Source organism: Micromesistius poutassou (assembly GCF_964030765.1).
Source record: "Micromesistius poutassou genome assembly, chromosome: 19".
NCBI lineage: Eukaryota > Metazoa > Chordata > Actinopteri > Gadiformes > Gadidae > Micromesistius > Micromesistius poutassou.
The window spans coordinates 13505579-13526477 of NC_140289.1; the positions used below are offsets into that span (position 1 = coordinate 13505579).

At 46.6% G+C, this 20899-nt stretch overlaps 5 protein-coding genes across 5 annotated transcripts in view; 4 read left to right on the forward strand and 1 right to left on the reverse strand.

The window, feature by feature from the left end:
- Positions 1 to 6584, reverse strand: part of tbc1d32 (TBC1 domain family, member 32) — a gene marked incomplete at its 3' end in the record, with an annotated part of 49719 nt that extends 43135 nt beyond the window's left edge. The window contains exons 1-6 of the mRNA XM_084484204.1: positions 6510 to 6584; positions 5451 to 5613; positions 5050 to 5199; positions 4202 to 4379; positions 2429 to 2500; positions 2089 to 2214 (exon numbers count right to left, since the gene is read on the reverse strand). Of these exons, the coding sequence (XP_084340330.1) occupies positions 2089 to 2214; positions 2429 to 2500; positions 4202 to 4379; positions 5050 to 5199; positions 5451 to 5605 (681 nt within the window). The 5' untranslated portion in view covers positions 5606 to 5613; positions 6510 to 6584. The remainder of the gene's footprint in view (positions 1 to 2088; positions 2215 to 2428; positions 2501 to 4201; positions 4380 to 5049; positions 5200 to 5450; positions 5614 to 6509) is intronic.
- LOC311364341 (uncharacterized protein) overlaps positions 1 to 20899 on the forward strand; it is a gene marked incomplete at both ends in the record, with an annotated part of 156999 nt that overhangs the window by 84238 nt on the left and 51862 nt on the right. The window lies entirely within an intron of this gene.
- hsdl1 (hydroxysteroid dehydrogenase like 1) lies at positions 6863 to 10630 on the forward strand. Its single transcript, XM_084483809.1, has 5 exons — positions 6863 to 7236; positions 7555 to 7994; positions 8242 to 8325; positions 8656 to 8799; positions 9415 to 10630. Exons 1-5 carry the CDS (start codon positions 7014 to 7016, stop codon positions 9472 to 9474), a joined length of 951 nt encoding a protein of 316 aa, XP_084339935.1. The 5' UTR covers positions 6863 to 7013; the 3' UTR covers positions 9475 to 10630.
- gja11 (gap junction protein, alpha 11) lies at positions 12349 to 17439 on the forward strand (the record flags this gene model as incomplete). The annotated part of the gene is made up of 3 exons (XM_084484205.1): positions 12349 to 12486; positions 13608 to 13793; positions 16825 to 17439. Exons 1-3 carry the CDS (start codon positions 12358 to 12360, stop codon positions 17437 to 17439), a joined length of 930 nt encoding a protein of 309 aa, XP_084340331.1. The 5' UTR covers positions 12349 to 12357.
- gja13.1 (gap junction protein alpha 13.1) lies at positions 18437 to 20517 on the forward strand. The gene is made up of 2 exons (XM_084483858.1): positions 18437 to 18469; positions 19146 to 20517. Exon 2 carries the CDS (start codon positions 19164 to 19166, stop codon positions 20022 to 20024), a length of 861 nt encoding a protein of 286 aa, XP_084339984.1. The 5' UTR covers positions 18437 to 18469; positions 19146 to 19163; the 3' UTR covers positions 20025 to 20517.

Consider the following 20899-nt stretch of genomic DNA (forward strand, 5'->3'; position numbering starts at 1 on the left):
CATCATAAAATTATGTGGGAGGAGGCAATATATTATAAGAATAATTTAGCTTTGTTGTTTTTATATAATACTTCAAAGGTTATTGAGATTATATTGTTTAAAATACTATTTATTTCATTATGTTGATTTATATTCAATTGTGACTTACTTTATTGACAAAACAACGTTTGTGCAGGGAGGCCATGTATTATTAGAATAATTTGTCTTTCTTAACATTGTCTTTGTTGAATATTTAATTGCGTATTTATTGATATATTTCTATTTATATTACATTATGACTAATTTCATGGACAAAACAAAGATTGTGGAAGTAGGATAGACACTGTCACAATTATATACATTATTATTTTGGTATTGTTTCAAATCAGTTTTAATATCTAATAAATATCATAATAATAAATTTTGTCCTAATCTTACTTTTGGACTACTTTCGCTCAGTTCCCTAATAAGCTTTTCCATGCTTTTGTGAAATGTTGAATGTTGAGTATCAAATGAATATCAAATATGAAACTAACTTTACCTCGGTACGGAGCTGTCCATTTCCACACGGCCCGCCCGCTGTTTGGTTTCATAGCATTATATTAACTACGGTATATCATATTAGGCTATAATATAGTATATGAGGCTAATAACATTCTATATCTTCTGTCTAATTGAATTGCAGATGACAGAACGGACGCACACATTGTTGTCATTGTGGTCGGTCGTTTAGTGGAGTCGCTGCATGCCTTTAGACAGCTGTGGGAACCCATCACTGACTATTTTCCAGTGTTTAAACACAAAAGGCACAGTGAGGCGTCATTTAGCTGCTTCAACAGAGTAAAGACTCAGCTCTAACGATGAAGAGGGACAGAGTAAAGACTCAGACCTAACATGGGGACACAGATGTGGAGAAAATGACATCAGGAAATCTTGATAGTAAGTTCTTTCCAATGAGGGCATTAGAATAAGATTTGGGGTAGTGCCACATCCATTAATCATTGATAATGCACATTGCCCTTTGGTAGTTTACTGTACGGCTGATTGTGACTAGAAAACATGTGTTTGTAAAGTACTCTTTATTTGGCTGCATTCCATTTATATTACCCAGTAAATGAACTCTAGTACTCCATTGTAGCCATGATGCTAAGGTACCCAGTTTGAATCTTTTACTTTTGTACTAGGATAAATCAATTAATTCAAATCATTAACAGCTGTGCTTGGGAAGTATGTGAAAACTGAACTGAATGTGGTAATGTATTACTTATTATTTGATAAGATCTGTATGATATTTTCCCATTAGATTAAATCATGTTTGGTTAATCATCATTATGGTTAAGTATGTCCACTTTGATCCACAAAGGACCTTCTCCTCAATAGTTACAGGTAATATTTTTTCAGATAGTTGACCATGGTAACCTATTCAAACATTACTGTCACTGATTAAAAACAACAACAACAACAACTGGTAGATAGTTGCTGACTCATGAATGTGGAAACGTCCCAGGACTGTGGCCCTAACCTCGTGCTAAAGCTCCTCCCAGCATGACAATGTTTGGGATGGTGAGGCCCGCCCTACGACAGCTCATGTGTCATATCAGAGCACCACTATTATCTTTCACAAACCATTTAAAATGCCTTCACTGATCTGAGCCTTTGAACATAACGATTCACAATCACCTGTCCTGATTGCGGCCCTCAAGATACCACACTGATAAGCAGTGTTTTCCTGTGTATTCCTGCTACAAGGCAGAAGACATGGTTCGGTCACATGGCTGCCCGCTGGCTATTATGTCTTTCCACGTGTCTTTCATATGTAGTGAACACGTGCTTATCATACGTCCTGTCTTTCATACGTAGTCAACACGTGGTAAACATACGTTCTGTCTTTCATACGTAGTCAACACGTGGTAAACATACGTTCTGTCTTTCATACGTAGTCAACACGTGGTAAACATACGTTCTGTCTTTCATAAGTAGTCACCAATATGAACTCTGTGATACACAGAGGTAGAAGAAGGACGGGTGGTGACTGAGCCACGTGTTGTGGGAACAGGGAGGACGTGCGGCCGAGCAGCAGACCAAACAGTCCTCAGAGAGGACACTCACACTGAGGTCAGGGTCCTGGTCGTCCAGCACCGCAGACAGGCTGGTGCGCAGGCTGTTCCACGTCTCACAGCTCAGCACGTCAGAGGGAGGGGCACAGCACAGCTTCTGGAGCGCTTCCCACCGCACCTGACACCACCACAACAACAAGCAGGAGTCGGGGCTACTGCTCCCCACCCACAATGCACTGTGTCCACGCATGAAGCACCCAGTACAGCAGGACATTTTGCACAGTAACGCGAATACAACAATGTTGACGCTATCACTGCTTTAGTAAAATAACTTCAGTAAAATAAGTTTAGTAAAATGAGTAAAAAGTAAAATAACAAGTCATGGTTTTTACCTCTTTTGGCTGGCTGGAGTCCAGTTGTGCAGCCAAGGCTTGGAGCTGCTCTTGTTTAATGAATGCGTAACTCTGACAAGGAAACAGATGTTAAAAAAAAAAAATAGACACGTTAAGTCCAGAGGATGTGGCTGTTGAAAACTAGCAAGTAAAAAATAGTAAATCAGCACTAAAAAAGAATTGTCCCCTTTTGTTTCCTGAATAGATAACTGTGTACATGAAGACCAGCATTGTTCAAGTGTGTTATCAAGCAAGTCATAAGCTCAAAGAATCAAGGGTGGATCATGAATTGACCTTCATTTGGCCATAAATCAGTGAATGTATCCAAACAAAGTACAGGGTGTAACAGGCCAGGGTCAGGTTGTGCTACATATCAAGTAAGAAATGCAACCATTGTTAACACTAAGTACTTGTATTCATAACGGTTAGTTTTAAAGTGAAAAGAGTTTCCTTCGTTCAGTCTGACTACAATGTGTCCTGCAGGAGAGGCAGAGGAGGCCATGGAAAACCAGCAGGGGACGGACCCAAGGTGGAGGACACAAGTGGTGCTCCTCAACAGTACACTCTAGCTACACACAATCATACATCTTGATTGGAGTGACTTTATAATAAGTGATAATAATAAGTGAATAAGTGAATGGGATGTGACACTAACACACTTCAGAGAGTGACCTTAAATGTCCTCCCTATGGCCCCGTCCACATGGGCCAAAACAATCCGTTTTCCTTTGATGCGTTTCAGGAATATCTCCGTAAAGACGTGCGAAAACGCATCGAGCTGTAGAACCGCTCTAGAACATATCCAAGGCCACTGTGTGGCGCTGGTTCTCCACAAAAAAAGTGGAGTGCATCAAACCTGCACGCTGAATACAAACATACAGTCGAGGAGGAGAAAGCAGCTGTTAAACCTTTTAGATTGAGCAGAAATACTTTATAATGTACAGTTAGTAATTACATTTACCAAGGGGCTGTATTTAAAGCTACAAAAATAATACAAATCAAATAAATAAATTAAAAAATCAACGCGACTCTAACGTCCCCAGCTGGTGGGGGGGTGATGACGTCATTGTTTGCGTTTCAGGCGTCCACACGAATCCGAACACGAAACCACATGGGTCCGTTTTTATCTGAATCCACCCTCGGAGGTGGTTTCAGAAAAGTGCGTTTTCGGGCACCGGATCCTCCGGGTCCGTCTGGACAGTCGGCCCAAACGCACAAGAAGTACGGTTTCACCAAAAAATCGGCTCCGTGTGGACGGGGCCTTATGTTTCTCCGCCATCGAGTGATTGACAGGCAAGATGGATCCACCGAGCCAATCCGTGAAGAGATGCCCTGGACAGTCTCAATCTAAGTGGTCTCATCCAGAGGCAGGTGCAGTCCACCAGAACAGATTTTCTCAGAGCAGTAAACTAATAGCTTATGGATGGCTAGGCCATTTTGTATACCGTACACTCTAGAAAGTGATCTTGAATCGTACCTACAGCCCCTTCACTAGGAGTATGACCTAGTAAAGGGTCTGCTTAGCTCAGGAGCTAGAGCAGGTTGACTTGTAACCAGAAGGTTGCTAGTTGGATCCCTGGCTCCTCCTAGCTGAGGGTGGAGGTGTCCCTGAGCGAGACACCTCACCCTGACTGCTCCTGACCCGCTGTTGTCCTGCGTGGTTGACCAGTCGCTCAGGATAAAAGTGTCTGCTAAATGCCCGAAATGTAAATGACCTTAATGGGATTCATTCAAACAATGTGCCTGTAAACACCACAGGTGTTTCTTTACCCACATGGTTGAAGGAAGAGTCGCTGTCTGAACAGTTGTCATTGAAACGGCCCTCAGACGCTCCAGGGACGTTCTCCCTGTCCGTTTCCTCTTTCCTCAGTTGGTCCTCTTCAAACTTATTGATGAGCGACTCCACCACCAGACTCATGGTGTTCTTCAGAGTCTGCATCATCTGCTTGTATCTGGTGAAAAGGAAATGGTCATGTTATTGTGTAGTATAGGCTTGTTAGGGGGGTGGAATGTGCTAAGTAGTTCTGTCTTTATTTATTACAGTGTGACAATAAGGGGCATTACAGTGTGACAATAAGGGGCGTACAGTGTGACAATAAGGGGCATACAGTGTGACAATGAGGGGCGTACAGTGTGACAATAAGGGGCGTACAGTGAAGGGGCGTACAGTGTGACAATAAGGGGCATACAGTGTGACAATGAGGGGCGTACAGTGTGACAATAAGGGCCGTACAGTGTGACAATAAGGGCCGTACAGTGTACAATGCAAATAACTCCATGCGTATTGGGCGGTTACAAATGCATTGGTGCATTGTGATGTTTAGGGGGAAAGGAAAGCCTCTGCTTCTGTGTCCGGAAAAAATTACAAATAAATGGCAATACCTTTTTGAATATATCTAAGCAGCATTATTTATATTCTACTTATAAAAGTCTATCCATTGGGGATATTTGTGTTTTGGAGTTATTTAAATAAACCCATACAGATTGGAAGCAGTGTCAGAAAAACTAATGTTTTCTGCATTGAATGAACTTGCTTCTGTAGATACTAGTCGCATAACCAACAACATTAAATATTCAAAGTCATTTCCATGGTGGTTTAGTGCTGTACTGAGTGTTCCTCACTCAGCTGAATCTCTGGTGCGTCTGGTGACAGCGTGGATGTCGTGAGTGGAGGCTCCAGCGTCTCCCGCGGCCCCGGGCCCCGTCTCGGCCTCCACCACGGCCCCCAGGCACCGGTCCACATGCTGCCGCAGGTACCTGACCAGCTCATAGCTGGAGCCACAAGCACAGCCCGTCATCACGGATACAGACGGGGACACCAAAAGACCAGCACAGATTCAATATTTTTAAGGCAGCACATTTTCTGAAATTATTATTTGGTTGTAACTGAGATTCTTGAAAATAAATAACGGTGAATTTAATATATTTACCACAATATATGATTTTCACAAAGAAAACAGTTTTTTTGTAGAAAAAAATGGTATGGTTATATGGCTTATAGTCGTTGTGTTTACTTTACGTACTTGTGAAACTTTTTGTCGGTCTCCTCCAGGTGCAGGAGGATCTCTTCAGCGCACTCGATGGACGGAGCTCCAGAGATCCTGTCCTTGGTGCTCCTCAGCAGCTGACGGAGGAGATACTGCAGCTCCACCTCGTCCTCGCTGGACAGCTGGGACATGGTCTGGTCTGGGAGGAGAGTGAGACACTGGGCACACTGGTCCTGAGACACTGGGCACACTGGTCCTGAGACACTGGGCACACTGGTCCTGAGACACTGGGCACACTGGTCCTGAGACACTGGGCCTACTGGTCCTGAGACACTGGGCACACTGGTCCTGAGACACTGGGCCTACTGGTCCTGACATGAGAAGAGTAACAAGTGGGGGTTAAGGGTACCAGAGGGGTTAAGGGTACCAGAGGGGCTAAGGGGACCAGACGGGGTTAAGGGTACCAGAGGGGCTAAGGGGACCAGACGGGGTTAAGGGTACCAGAGGGGCTAAGGGGACCAGACGGGGTTAAGGGTACCAGACGGGGTTATGGGTACCAGAGGGGTTAAGGGTACCAGACAGGTTAAGGGGACCAGACGGGGTTAAGGGTACCAGAGGGGTTAAGGGTACCAGACAGGTTAAGGGGACCAGACGGTGTTAAGGGTACCAGACGGGGTTAAGGGGACCAGACGGGTTAAGGGGACCAGACGGGGTTAAGGGTACCAGACGGGTTAAGGGGACCAGACGGGTTAAGGGTACCAGACGGGGTTAAGGGTACCAGACGGTATCAATAACCCCGTTCTGCTAGGGTGACGTCATGGGGATGCCTTATCGATAACCCCGTTCTGCTAGGGTGACGTCATAGGGATGCCTTATCGATAACCCCGTTCTGCTAGGGTGACGTCATAGGGATGCCTTATCGATAACCCCGTTCTGCTAGGGTGCAATGTTGCCAGATTGGGCCGGTTTCCCCGCCCAATCTGGCACCCTATCCCTGGCTGCAGCTCGCTCCAGCCAGGGATAACCCCTTTCTGCTGACCTGCCTGCACGTGCGGACGACGTCACATCCACGTCACTACGATGTCGTCACCGTACCTGGTTTTATGATGACGTCATCTGTGTCCTGAAGATAGAGATGTTGTCGTCCGACTCGTTTCGCATTGACGGATCCGTCTCCATGGAAACACAGCCGACTCTGGTCCCGCCGCGCTGCATTGTGGGCTGTACAGGTCCCGCATTGGACTCTGGGTAGAACCGAAACACTTAATAAAGTAAAATAATCCGACAGTGAAAAACGAGGAGGTTCACGTAGTGTCCGTAGTGTCGTTATGTGTGTGTTTTATTTTATTAGTATATTTGTACCGGAGGCTCCGCGCGTTGTCGCATGCTTGTGACGTGTGCCCTGTCACGTGACGGGCTCTGTTTGTAGTCCTCTGTCAGCCGCTCTGTATCCCTTCCACTTATGCTCTCTGACTGCGACATAATCCCTTAGCCTCGTTCGTAGTCTTTGGTTCAGTTCGTCGCCTCATGTGCAGGTGCAGTGTGTTTTAGGCATCTGTCTGTCCGCCTGTCTGTCTCACGCTCCGGCGGCAGCCCACCATGGCCGCGGTGGACAGCTTCTCCCTCCTGTACCGGCAGATGGCCCGGTCCTGCAGCAGCACGGTGGAGACCCTGGCCCTGGTGGGGGCCCTGTACACAGCCTGCAGGGTGTGCACTGTGTTGCACAGATGCTGCTCTCTGGTCAGGGTCCACTTCCTCCCACGACTCACGCCCACCAGGAGGACCTTGGCCCAGCGGTTTGGTGGATGGGCTGTCATCCACGGTAAGTAACCAATTCAATTCAATCAAATTGTATTTGTATAGCCCTTAATCACCGGTTCAGTTAACAGTATATTTATGACCCCCCCTGACCCGAGGAGAAAAAGTGGGGGGCATAACTGACACACATACAAACAAACAAACAAACAAACAAACATGCAGGAAAACCATTGTGAATGGGTGATGGGGTGCTGGCCGGTTAACCATAAGGAGAGTCCAGGCATCCAGTCACAGTCACCGCAACACGCTCTTCCTCTCACATAGAAATGCCAGATTCTAAAAACTATTGTTGCATGGCTGTGGTGCATTCGTCTGGCCCCAGGTGCAGCAGATGCCACGGCCCACGCCTATGCGGAGGAGCTGGCCAGGCAGGGCATGAGCCTGGTGTTTGTGAGTCCTGCTGGCATTGTGAGTACAGACCTATCAAAGGCTCTCTCCCAGCGCTACGGAGTAGACGTCACTCTGGTTGAAGCTGACCTGGCCGTGGGCGCCGCGGCCCTGGAGTCCCTCAGAGAGGCTCTGGGGGATAAAGACGTGGGCATCTTGGTGAACTGTGGGGCCAGGTCCCTGGCGGGGCCCGGCCCCCTGGCGGAGGCGTCTGAGCAGGGCCTGCTGGAGCTGGTGAACAGGGCGGTGGTGGCTGCTGCCCTGATGACCAGACTGGTGCTGCCCCGGATGGTGGAGCAGGGACGCGGTGCGCTGGTCCAGCTGTGTTCTGGTATTGGCAGTCGGTCCTCTGGTGCTGCAATGTTCGCCTCACAGGTGAGTTAACAGAGGGCTTCACTGTACCACCGTAACCACAGGTGAGTTAACAGAGGGCTTCACTGTGCCACCGTAACCACAGGTGAGTTAACGTCAGTGTAGCCACCAGAATCACAGTCATGGCCTCCAGATGCTGTGTATCATGGCTTCCTATAAGCTCTTCTTTATTTGTATCTGTTGGAGCATTGAACATGGTGTCCACACCATCACTCACATGCTTTTCCCTCTGTTCCTCCGACCTGTGTAGGGATTCCTGGAAACATTTTCACAGGCTCTTCACCTAGAATACGGCAGACGGGGGATTTTCATCCAAACTCTGACTCCACTCCAGGTAGTCCACCTCCTCGAACATCTGGATCAGATGCCACACAACCATGTTCCAATGTTTTCGTTTTATTATTTTTTTTGTATTGAACCTTTTATTTATTTACCATTGAGAGCAGGCTCTGGTTTTCAGTGACTCCCTGATTACAACATACAAATAAAAACAGAAATACAATGTGCAATAGAACCACAATGTGCAATAGACCACCCTAATGAACCACGCTGCACCCTAATGAACCACGCTCCATCACCACCAGGGGTCCCTAGGCAGGTGATATGAAGGGGTGCTGGTGTCCCTGCAGTAGAAACCGCGTAATGACTAGTTCTCTTATCTCAGGTGCGGTCCAGAGGAGCAGAAGCGTCCTCAGCGCTGGACATGGGGGGCTGGCTGGTCCCTGAAGCAGAGGTGTACGCCCGACATGCCGTGTCCACGTTGGGCGTGGCCCACCACACCACAGGCTACTGGCCCCACACCCTACAGGTGGGAGGCCTCCAGGGAGCACCATCATATTGATGCCTTTGGGTTATCCATTCTATGTGATGCAGCTCATATTTGAGATGTCTTCTGATAAGATCTGCATCAACCAAACGTCTAAATCTGCAGAGAATAACCATATGATATACAGTATATCATATGGTTATTAGAGAATAACCATATGATATACAGTATATCATATGGTTATTAGAGAATAACCATATGATATACAGTATATCATATGGTTATTAGAGAATACCCATATGATATACTGTATATCATATGTTATTAGAGAATACCCATATGATATACTGTATATCATATGGTTATTCTCTGCAAAGAATAACCATATGATATATAACGGTATAATATATATACTGTATGTCATCATAGTAGTGGACAAGGGGATGCAACATTTTAATTGATGAAAAGAACCACCATATCCTAGATTCTGTTTAACATATACTGTGCATAATATGAGATGCAAAGAACCATATCACTCATCCTGTGTAATCCCAGTTGTACAGCTAGTGGACATAGGATGAATATAGGCCACAGTTTAACAAGTCATTTCTTCGATCTCTTTGTTGTTTATTCAACTCAATCTTTGTTCTTTTTCAGCGTGGAGTCATGAGTTACATCCCAGACTGGGTTTGGTCGCTGGCATCTCAGTTCTTCTGAATGGTTCAACATCTTTTACTTTTTTGTTGTGAATCCTTTCTTCCTCCTGAATGAACATTGGATATACGATTTTCAGATGATTATTTTTTCTGAACATTATTTGAATAATGGAGAAAGATAACGGCTAAGTTCATTAGCCTGGTGGACAATATATTGTATGTTATTGGTTAAAATATATCAGATATTTTTGGGACGTGACCATTTTCTATGGTCTGTGGATGTGACCCTACTTTCGTCCATGTACTCGTACTGTGAAGTACGTGTACCTGAAGTGTATTTAAATACGGATCTGAACCACAGAGTACATCCATTCAGCCGTTCCTTTGTGGGTTACCCTTCCAATGTCCTTGGTGTTAGCAGTCTGTCTATAGCACACAGCACTATTCAAATGTTGCACCACAGCTCAACACAATATATAAACACAATTCTTTGGATATCAGCACGCACCAAGGTTTCTTGGCCTCCACGTGGGACTTGAGATAGTATTCAGATATAGACATGTTGGTCAGAAACCTTGAAATACAATATTTACTCTGAATGCCTCTGTGTGTGACTGAAACTTTAAGAATTCGCCCAACAATGCTTGGGATGGTGGGGCAGGTTTCGTTAGAGGGACAATCTGACTTCCCAATAGTTAGGTTTTATTGGGTGAAATTTTAAAGATGAAAACAAGTTTGATCAAGTTTGAACATGTTTGATATGAACCTTCCATTTGTATAGTAGTGATTTATTTTGCTATACATTTTTGTGGATTTCTGTTTCCGTAAAGTAAGAGTAAAGTAAAGTAAGTAAAGTAAAGTAAGACTGGGAATAAGTGAGACTTTTCCTGGCCTTCCCCGCTGTGTGGAGTTCCCTACAGGAGACGTGGGCGTACATAGGGCTGCTGCAGCGTATTCTCCTCAGGGTAAATCATTGACTGCAGCCATAGCAGCTGCAGAGAGAGGGTTCCAGACACCTAAACATGGAGCCCTATCGCAACCATGGGGTCCTGACGGGTGCCCTGTGGGTGGACAGGCTCACCTTGGTGTGGGAATGGAGCTGAAGGGTGTGTTGGGGGCACAAGGTGTTCCTAGGCCCCTTCCCCCAATGTAGCCCAACCAACACAAGTAGGTGCAGTACCCTGACGACAGACCAACACGTTGGAAAAACAACTAAATCCCTGCACAATTACACAAATGTTTGTTTTGAAGATATTAAATAATAAAGGTTGAACTCACTATTTCAGTGTTTTGTTCAATGTTTAGAACACTCAGAGACAGAGGGCATACACAGAGCTGTAATAAACATCTCTATATTAAACCATACGAACACATGAATCCCAACAGAGATATGGGCCTTGTGTTTGGACCTGCTGCATGCTGTTCCTATCAAACCCGGTCCCTTGGATTGTTTTTGCGTGTGGAAGGACAGACACGGTGTCCTTCCAGATAAGATGCCAGGCTAGGTTACTCCAGATGCTTCTCCTCATTCTGCTCCAGCTCTCCCTCACAGACACTTTCTTTTTCCTCTAGTGGGTGATTTATTGGTAAGTGGACAACAATATATAATTAAGTTTTTATGAATAATGCACGCAAAACAGCTGAGTAGTAGGCTACCGTCATGAATGAACTGTTTAAGAAATGCTGGTATTCCAAAGAGCCTCACCGCCACACCACCGGTGACTTGACCGAGCCATTGTTAGAACATACAGAATGGACCTGTCCCCCAAGACAATCATCCATAATCATTTGATTCAATTATTCATTTATCCTTTTTAATATGGTTTATAGTCTATACTTTATTTATTTAAATATTTATTTATTTATTTATTATTTATATTTATATATAAGTCCTTGTTTGTATTTGCGCATGTATTTACAGGTTGTTGCATCCATGGTCTTTAGTGATATGAGAGATGACCTTATTACATGATCACCTAACAGGATCGTCACCTACTGATATGTCAACTACTGATATAATGTCACCTACTGATATAATGTCACCTACTGATATAATGTCACCTACTGATATATTGTCACCTACTGCTATAATGTCACCAACTGATATAATGTCACCTACTGATATAATGTCACCTACTGATATATTGTCACCTACTGATATAATGTCACCTACTGATATATTGTCACCTACTGCTATAATGTCACCTACTGATATAATGTCACCTACTGATATAATGTCACCTACTGATATATTGTCACCTACTGATATAATGTCACCTACTGATATAATGTCACCTACTGATATAATGTCACCTACTGATATAATGTCACCTACTGATATAATGTCACCTACAGATATAAGTAAGAAATGGAGATCAGCATCAATCAGCTATCAGTCAGTAATAAATGAACAATCAATTGTTTAAAACAGGATTGGATGGTAGTCATAAAGGCATTGGTCCATCACCTGTATACTTGAATCAAGGTGACCCGCTTGGTGCCAACATGTGCACTGGTCCATGGAGGAGCCGTGCTCCGGGGGCTCGCGGTCACTGTCCTCTCCAGCAGCCTCTCCCCCATGCCTGAGGCCTGGAGTCTGTTGTTGCAATTCATTCATTCATGGATTCCTACAAGCCTATGGGCGTTTGTTAGAGTTATTACATTTCAGCTTTACATTGTAAGATTTTCATTACATTTGATGCTATTGTGGACAATGTATTATTTACTTCTTCTTCCTAATGACAAATTGACCTTCATCACAATAACCTTCAACAGATAACGCAGTGGCCCTTCCCAATGGTTAGACTGTTTAGCTGTTTAACAGCGTCCCTTTCCTAACAGTACTGTGTTCAGTGCCAGAGCGGCTGGCCTTGAGTGTTGCCGTGAGGGCAGCAGTAACCGTGTTGGTGTGTGCTGTGAGCAGTCCGTCCAACTGGCGCCGGCTATGGGGGAATGGGACCTGCTAAGCCGCCTGCTGGACCAGGTCCAGACCCACTCCACCGTCATCGGCAAGGTGTGGCTCACCGTGCTGTTTGTGTTCCGCATCCTGGTGCTGAGCACGGCCACCGAGAAGGTCTGCATACACACACACACTACACACTACCACACACACACACTACCACACACACTACCACACACACACACACACACACACACACACACACACACACACACTACCACACACACACACACACACACTACCACACACACTACCACACACACACACTACCACACACACACACACACACACACTACCACACACACTACCACTACCACACACACACTACCACACACTACCACACACACACACTACCACACACACACACACACACACACACACACACTACCACACACACACACACACACACTACCACACACACACACACACACACACACACACTACCACATACACACACACACACACACTACCACACACACTACCACACACACTACCACACACACTACCACACACACACACACACACTACCACACACACTACCACACACACACTACCACACACACACACACACACACACTCACACACACACTCACACACACACACACACACACACACACACACACTACCACACACACTACCACACACACTACCACACACACACTACCACTACCACACACACACACACACACACACACACACACACACACACACACACACACACACACACACACATGAACACACACAACCACACACACGCACGCACACACACACGCACACATGCACTCGCGCACACAAACAGACGCACGCACCTATACACACACACAAACAATCAGACACGCACGCACACACAAGGCCACAAACACATGCAAACAGACACACACATGCACGCACTAACACACGCACATACAGACACAAGCACACATGCACACTGACACACACACACACATGCATAAATGCACACACACACAAACACATACACAAGCATGTGCACACACACACACACACACACACACACATTCATTCATATAAGTCAATATAATCCAATACATTATGTAATATCATAAAACATCATATAACATCATATTCATCATATTCCCAAAACTATGATGAATAAAGCACCAATGAAACGGCTGTTATTGTTGTTATTGTGATGTGTGTGTGTGTGTGTGTGTGTGTGTGTGTGTGTGTGTGTGTGTGTGTGTGTGTGTGTGCGTGCGTGTGTGCGTGTCCTTCAGGTGTGGGGTGATGAGCAGTCAGACTTTGTGTGTAACACCAACCAGCCGGGCTGTAAGAACGTGTGCTACGACCACGCCTTCCCCATCTCCCACGTGCGCTTCTGGGTGCTGCAGATCATCTTCGTGGCCACGCCCACGCTGCTGTACCTGGCCCACGTCCTCCACGTCATCCACGCCGAGCACAAGGCCAGTCCACCACGCACTGACCCCCCTGAGGACCAGGACTCACTGACCCCCCTGGACCAGGACTCACTGACCACTGAGGACCAGGACTCACTGACCACTGAGGACCAGGACTCACTGACCACTGAGGACCAGGACTCACTGACCACTGAGGACCAGGACTCACTGACCACTGAGGACCAGGACTCACTGACCACTGAGGACCAGGACTCACTGACCACTGAGGACCAGGACTCACTGACCACTGAGGACCAGGACTCACTGACCACTGAGGACCAGGACTCACTGACCACTGAGGACCAGGACTCACTGACCTCTGAGGACCAGGACTCACTGACCACTGAGGACCAGGACTCACTGACCACTGAGGACCAGGACTCACTGACCTCTGAGGACCAGGACTCACTGACCACTGAGGACCAGGACTCACTGACCACTGAGGACCAGGACTCACTGACCCCACTGGACCAGGACTCACTGACCACTGAGGACCAGGACTCACTGACCACTGAGGACCAGGACTCACTGACCACTGAGGACCAGGACTCACTGACCACTGAGGACCAGGACTCACTGACCACTGAGGACCAGGACTCACTGACCACTGAGGACCAGGACTCACTGACCACTGAGGACCAGGACTCACTGACCACTGAGGACCAGGACTCACTGACCACTGAGGACCAGGACTCACTGACCACTGAGGACCAGGACTCACTGACCACTGAGGACCAGGACTCACTGACCACTGAGGACCAGGACTCACTGACCACTGAGGACCAGGACTCACTGACCACTGAGGACCAGGACTCACTGACCACTGAGGACCAGGACTCACTGACCTCCGACCACTTCCTGGTTTAACAAGGCTTAATGAACAAGGCTTAACAGGGCTTAATGAACAAGGCTTAACAGGGCTTAATGAACAAGGCTTAACAGGGCTTAATGAACAAGGCTTAACAGGGCTTAATGAACAAGGCTTAACAGGGCTTAATGAACAAGGCTTAACAGGGCTTAATGAACAAGGTTTAACAAGGCTTAATGAACAAGGCTTAACAGGGCTTAATGAACAAGGCTTAACAGGGCTTAATGAACAAGGCTTAACAGGGCTTAATGAACAAGGCTTAACAGGGCTTAATGAACAAGGCTTAACAGGGCTTAATGAACAAGGCTTAACAGGGCTTAATGAACAAGGCTTAACAGGGCTTAATGAACAAGGCTTAACAGGGCTTAATGAACAAGGCTTAACAGGGCTTAATGCACCTCAACAAACAGCTAGACATGTTGCACAGAACAAGTTTACAATGTACAAAAAAAAAGATTTAAAGAGAAACGTAACAAAGTCACTAACTGACCCTGACCCTGACCCTGTACCCTGACCCTGACCCTGACCCTGTACCCTGACCCTGACCCTGTACCCTGACCCTGTACCCTGTACCCTGACCCTGACCCTGTACCCTGACCCTAACCCTAACCCTGACCCTGACTCTGTACCCTAACCCTGACCCTGTACCCTGACCCTAACCCTGTACCCTGACCCTGACCCTGTACCCTGACCCTGTACCCTAACCCTGACCCTGATCCTGACTCTGTACCCTGACCCTGTACCCTAACCCTGTACCCTAACCCTGACCCTGTACCCTGACCCTAACCCTAACCCTGAGCCTGACCCTGTACCCTAACCCTGACCCTGACCCTGTACCCTAACCCTGTACCCTGACCCTGATCCTGACCCTGTACCCTAACTCTGACCCTGACCCTGACCCTGTACCCTGACCCTGACCCTGTACCCTGACCCTGTACCCTGTACCCTGACCCTGACCCTGTACCCTGACCCTAACCCTAACCCTGACCCTGACTCTGTACCCTAACCCTGACCCTGTACCCTGACCCTAACCCTGTACCCTGACCCTGACCCTGTACCCTGACCCTGTACCCTAACCCTGACCCTGATCCTGACTCTGTACCCTGACCCTGTACCCTAACCCTGTACCCTAACCCTGACCCTGTACCCTGACCCTAACCCTAACCCTGAGCCTGACCCTGTACCCTAACCCTGACCCTGACCCTGTACCCTAACCCTGTACCCTGACCCTGATCCTGACCCTGTACCCTAACTCTGACCCTGACCCTGACCCTGTACCCTGACCCTGACCCTGTACCCTGACCCTGTACCCTGTACCCTGACCCTGACCCTGTACCCTGACCCTAACCCTAACCCTGACCCTGACTCTGTACCCTAACCCTGACCCTGTACCCTGACCCTAACCCTGTACCCTGACCCTGACCCTGTACCCTGACCCTGTACCCTAACCCTGACCCTGATCCTGACTCTGTACCCTGACCCTGTACCCTAACCCTGTACCCTAACCCTGACCCTGTACCCTGACCCTAACCCTAACCCTGAGCCTGACCCTGTACCCTAACCCTGACCCTGACCCTGTACCCTAACCCTGTACCCTGACCCTGATCCTGACCCTGTACCCTAACTCTGACCCTGTACCCTGACCCTGTACCCTAGCGTTGTTAGGACGTTTGTTCAGAGCTCAACCAGCTGATTCTCTTGATGATTGTGTTTCCAGCTGTGTTAGGCACACAGGTACCTGGTTAAGCAGAGGTCTAGACCCTCCGTTGTGAAGGGGTTCACAGTCCACTTGGTTTCTGTTTGTTAAGGAACTCAAAGCCTCGGCAAACAGTTCAGATTCTCCCCTCCACCTTATGGAGAAAAAAAACAAGAAAGGGTGACAGGAGACAGCAGAGCATCATCCCACAGACACATGGATGGAACGGGGCGGCAGTGGCTCACACGGGACAGCGGGTCGACTGGTGACCAGAAGGTTGATAGTTGGATCCCCGGCTCCTAGAGGCCTCCTTGTGGAGGTGTCCCTGAGCGAGACGCCTCACTGACTGGTGCTCCTGATGAGCCGGCTGTCGCCCTGCGTGGTCGGCTCTGCCGGCGGTGTGTGTGAACGTGTGTATGAACCGTTGAATGTCAAACGCCCTGAATGTCAATGGGATGATTGTCCTCTAACAGGTGAGACTGAAGATCCAGAAGCAGGCGGAGCTGGACGACGCCGCCAACCTGTACCTGAGGAAGGGCTTCAAGGTCCCCAAGTACAGCCACAGCAACGGCAAGATCAACCTGCGCGGGAGCATCCTGCGCAGCTACACGCTCAACCTGGGGGCCAAGATCCTCCTGGAGCTGGCCTTCATCCTGGGCCAGTACTTCCTGTACGGCTTCACGCTGCAGGCCCGCTACGTCTGCAGCATGCCGCCCTGCCCGCACAAGGTGGACTGCTTCCTCTCCAGGCCCACGGAGAAGTCCATGTTCATCTGGTTCATGCTGGTGGTGGCCTGCGTGTCTCTGCTGCTCAGCGTGGTGGAGCTGCTCCACCTGTGCGTGAAAGCGGCGGGCGAGTGCATGGCCCGGAGGCAAGACTACACCGTCACGCCCGTCACCCCCCAGCTGGTGGAGAGGAAGGCCTTCACAAAGCCCGAGCAGATGATCCAGGAGCATTACAACCTGGAGCACCAGGAGGGCAGGGGGCCAGGGGCCGGCATGGCCAAGGGGGGGCCGGGGGCCGGGCTGAAGGGCGTGGCTAAAGGCTCCTGGTCTGAGGACAACAGCACGGGGGAAGTCCACATTTAAAGCTTGTGGAGGTCAATGAATCACTGTCTGCTGGTGTCCTTCTCCTTCTCCTGATTCATTGTTATTTCGGTCCCTAATAGTGTTGTCAGATTACCCTTTTAGTCTCAGGATGCTGTTTGATGGACAGCTGGTGACCTGACCTAATCTGGTAAATGATTGGATAATGCTTGCATTTTGCCAGATTATTGGTTATTGTTTGCCAGGTATCAAAATATATAAGTCAATGTTTTGCATGTCTGTGTGTATATCAGGTTCAACCTAGTGATATACTGTAGATCAATATACTGTAGGTTTTACTGACTTTAGATTTTCATATCTGTAGTCTATACACGTTACAAAAATAAATGTGATTGATTGGTTTCTTTGGCTGTTATTTCTTCAATTGAACAATGCTGCCACTCCTTTAAGCTGCTCACGCTGCCCATGAGGAGAGACAAGGATTCAACTCTACATGACATGACCTTTAAAACCACCACATGTGTGACATATATATATATATATATATATATAAATATATATGACATATATATAAACAATGGACCTTCAAATAAAACCTAGTACAAATATGTTGTACTTTTGTTTAAAGAAATGCGTTGATAAAGGGATATTTTGATCCAAAGTCTCAAAACTCGATTCAAGACCACTTGCTACCTCATTTAGTACTTAGAAATGCAATGACATCACATTAAAGGACCAAATAATCACACTTCATGCTATGATCATTTTAGAAAAGTAAATATTAAACTGGATTTAATAATGTGTACAATGAGATAAATGTGAAGCAGAGAATAAAGATGTGTGGACGTTCGAGAGGTTAAAGTGAGCGTTCTGTTATAATTAACACCTGTCAATCATTACTCTCCTGTGTTTCCGCTCTTGTCTGAGTTTGCCGCTGATTTGCTGATCTGGTGAATGTGAGCAGCTGACAGCGCCCAGATGTGTGTTGCAATGCACCCCCCCACCACAGGTTCAACCACCAAACTCCAAGGTCCACCTCAGAGCAGTGTGTTCCTGGCAGCGCAGTGCACGGGTAAGACAACTCTTCTCTCCTTACACTGATCTGATGAAAGGCTTTCATCACATTTGGATAACAAATAACAACATTTACATGTTTTCTTTTCTGTTTGGATTATTTAATTAATGTTAAATAGCTGATATTACCATCATAAGTTATCAAATCGTTTTTTTTTTCATATATATATATCTATCTATCTATCTATCTATATATATATAGATATATATAGATAGATAGATAGATATAGATATATTCAACCTATATAATTCAGAAGTTTAATCATGAGCAGCTATAACGTTTCATAAATGTAACAAACCGGGGAGGTGTTCATGTGTTCATTCATGACCAATGAATAACACCTCAAGGACATTGGCTCTACTTTATGCGTACGTACTAGTTGACTTGCTGCCACTATTTTATGGAGTGTATCAAGTAATTCGTTTTAGGGGCAATCTGAACTGAATAATGTATTTAAGTACCAATTTTATTTAAAAGTAAAAAGGTAAAAAAAAAAAGATAATAAGGTATGGACTGATTCGGAATGACAGATCCATTATTTTACGTGAACAATTAATTGCTTGTTATTTAGCCTCTTCTATAACATGTTCAAATTAAAAAGTGCTTAAACAAGAAAGTTCTTTAGTTTAGTGGTGGATCGTGTTGACAGCTGTTCTGGTGTCCCTGTGAACAGTAACTCCCTCTCTACAACATGGGCGACTGGGGCTTTCTGTCCTCCCTCCTGGACAAGGTCCAGTCCCACTCCACGGTCATCGGCAAGATCTGGATGAGCGTGCTGTTCCTGTTCCGGATCATGGTGCTGGGCGCCGGCGCGGAGAGCGTCTGGGGCGACGAGCAGTCGGGCTTCCTCTGCAACACGCAGCAGCCCGGCTGCGAGAACGTCTGCTACGACTGGACCTTCCCCATCTCCCACATCCGCTTCTGGGTGCTGCAGATCATCTTCGTGTCCACGCCCACGCTGGTGTACCTGGGCCACGTCATGCACGTCACCCACAAGGAGAACAAGCTGCGGGAGAAGCTGGCCAGCCCCGGCGGCAGCAGCATCCTGAAGCTCCCCAAGTACACCAACGAGAAGGGCAAGGTGAAGATCAAAGGCAACCTCCTGGGCAGCTACCTCGCCCAGCTGGGCGCCAAGATCGTCATCGAGGCCGCCTTCATCGTGGGCCAGTACTACCTGTACGGCTTCGTCATGGTCCCCATGTTCCCGTGCTCCAAGAAGCCCTGTCCCTTCACCGTGGAGTGCTACATGTCCCGGCCCACCGAGAAGACCATCTTCATCATCTTCATGCTGGTGGTGGCCTGCGTGTCCCTGCTGCTCAACGTGGTGGAGGTCTTCTACCTGCTGCTGAGCAGGACCAGGTGTGGCTCCAGGAAGCGCTCGCACATGATCACGTCGGCTCAGCACCCGGCCCAGCTGTCAGGCCCCGTGTGGCCCACGGCGGAAGACGCCCGGCGCCAGAACAAGATGAACTTGGACTTTGAGAGCGGCCAGAGTACCGGAGGGAGCCTCAACGGGGCCAAGGAGGAGAAGCAGCTCCTGAGCGGTCACTAGGTCACCGAGCAGCCTCTGGTGGTTCAGTTGTATTTATTTAGTCTCTAAGGTGGACGTGGTCTTCTCTTCACAGCAGACATTTTGACAGAATGTAATGTGTAATAAAATATGAAATGCTCAAGAACACTTTGGTAAAATGTTGCATTATGGTTTTGGACGGTGTGGGGATGTTGAGACATGAACTGTTTTGCTAGGTTGTTATTATTGTTATTACCAGTATTTTCTACTGGTGCATTATGGGGATTTTAATGTAGCTATATATGTACAGTATCTGTATATGTATGTATATAGCTTAGGTATGTTTTATATATTATTTTAACTAAGCCAACGTTTATGTGATGGAACCTTTAAATTGAGATATTACAGATTTATTTTCTTATAAGGACTTCTTTAATATGTTTTCTTTATGGAACATTTAATGGTGACAACGATCTCTTTGTATTGTCAAATCCTGATTTGTCTTTAAATGAATAAAGTTTCCTGGGGAAAAAGATTCTGTATTCCACATGTTTTTAAAATAATCAAACTGATTTGTGGTAGATGATGAACCACAGTTAAGTTGAACCAGAAGTAGTTTGGTATAGTGTTATGAACATAATCTCTATGTGTGACTCATCCTTAGTCAGACAGATGACAAACATAATATGAAAATAGTAAGTAGTACTTTATTGATCCATGGATACATTTATTTCACAAGCAACACAATCCAATGATGAATTAAAGGACATATAGAATACAAATAAATATTAGAGCGAGAGAGAATACTTTAAAATGGATGAATAAATAATGAAAACATGTCTAATGTTAGCAGATTCGTATTTTTCCACATTTACCTAGAAATTACAATGTGATCAATGTTTATCTCATCATACATC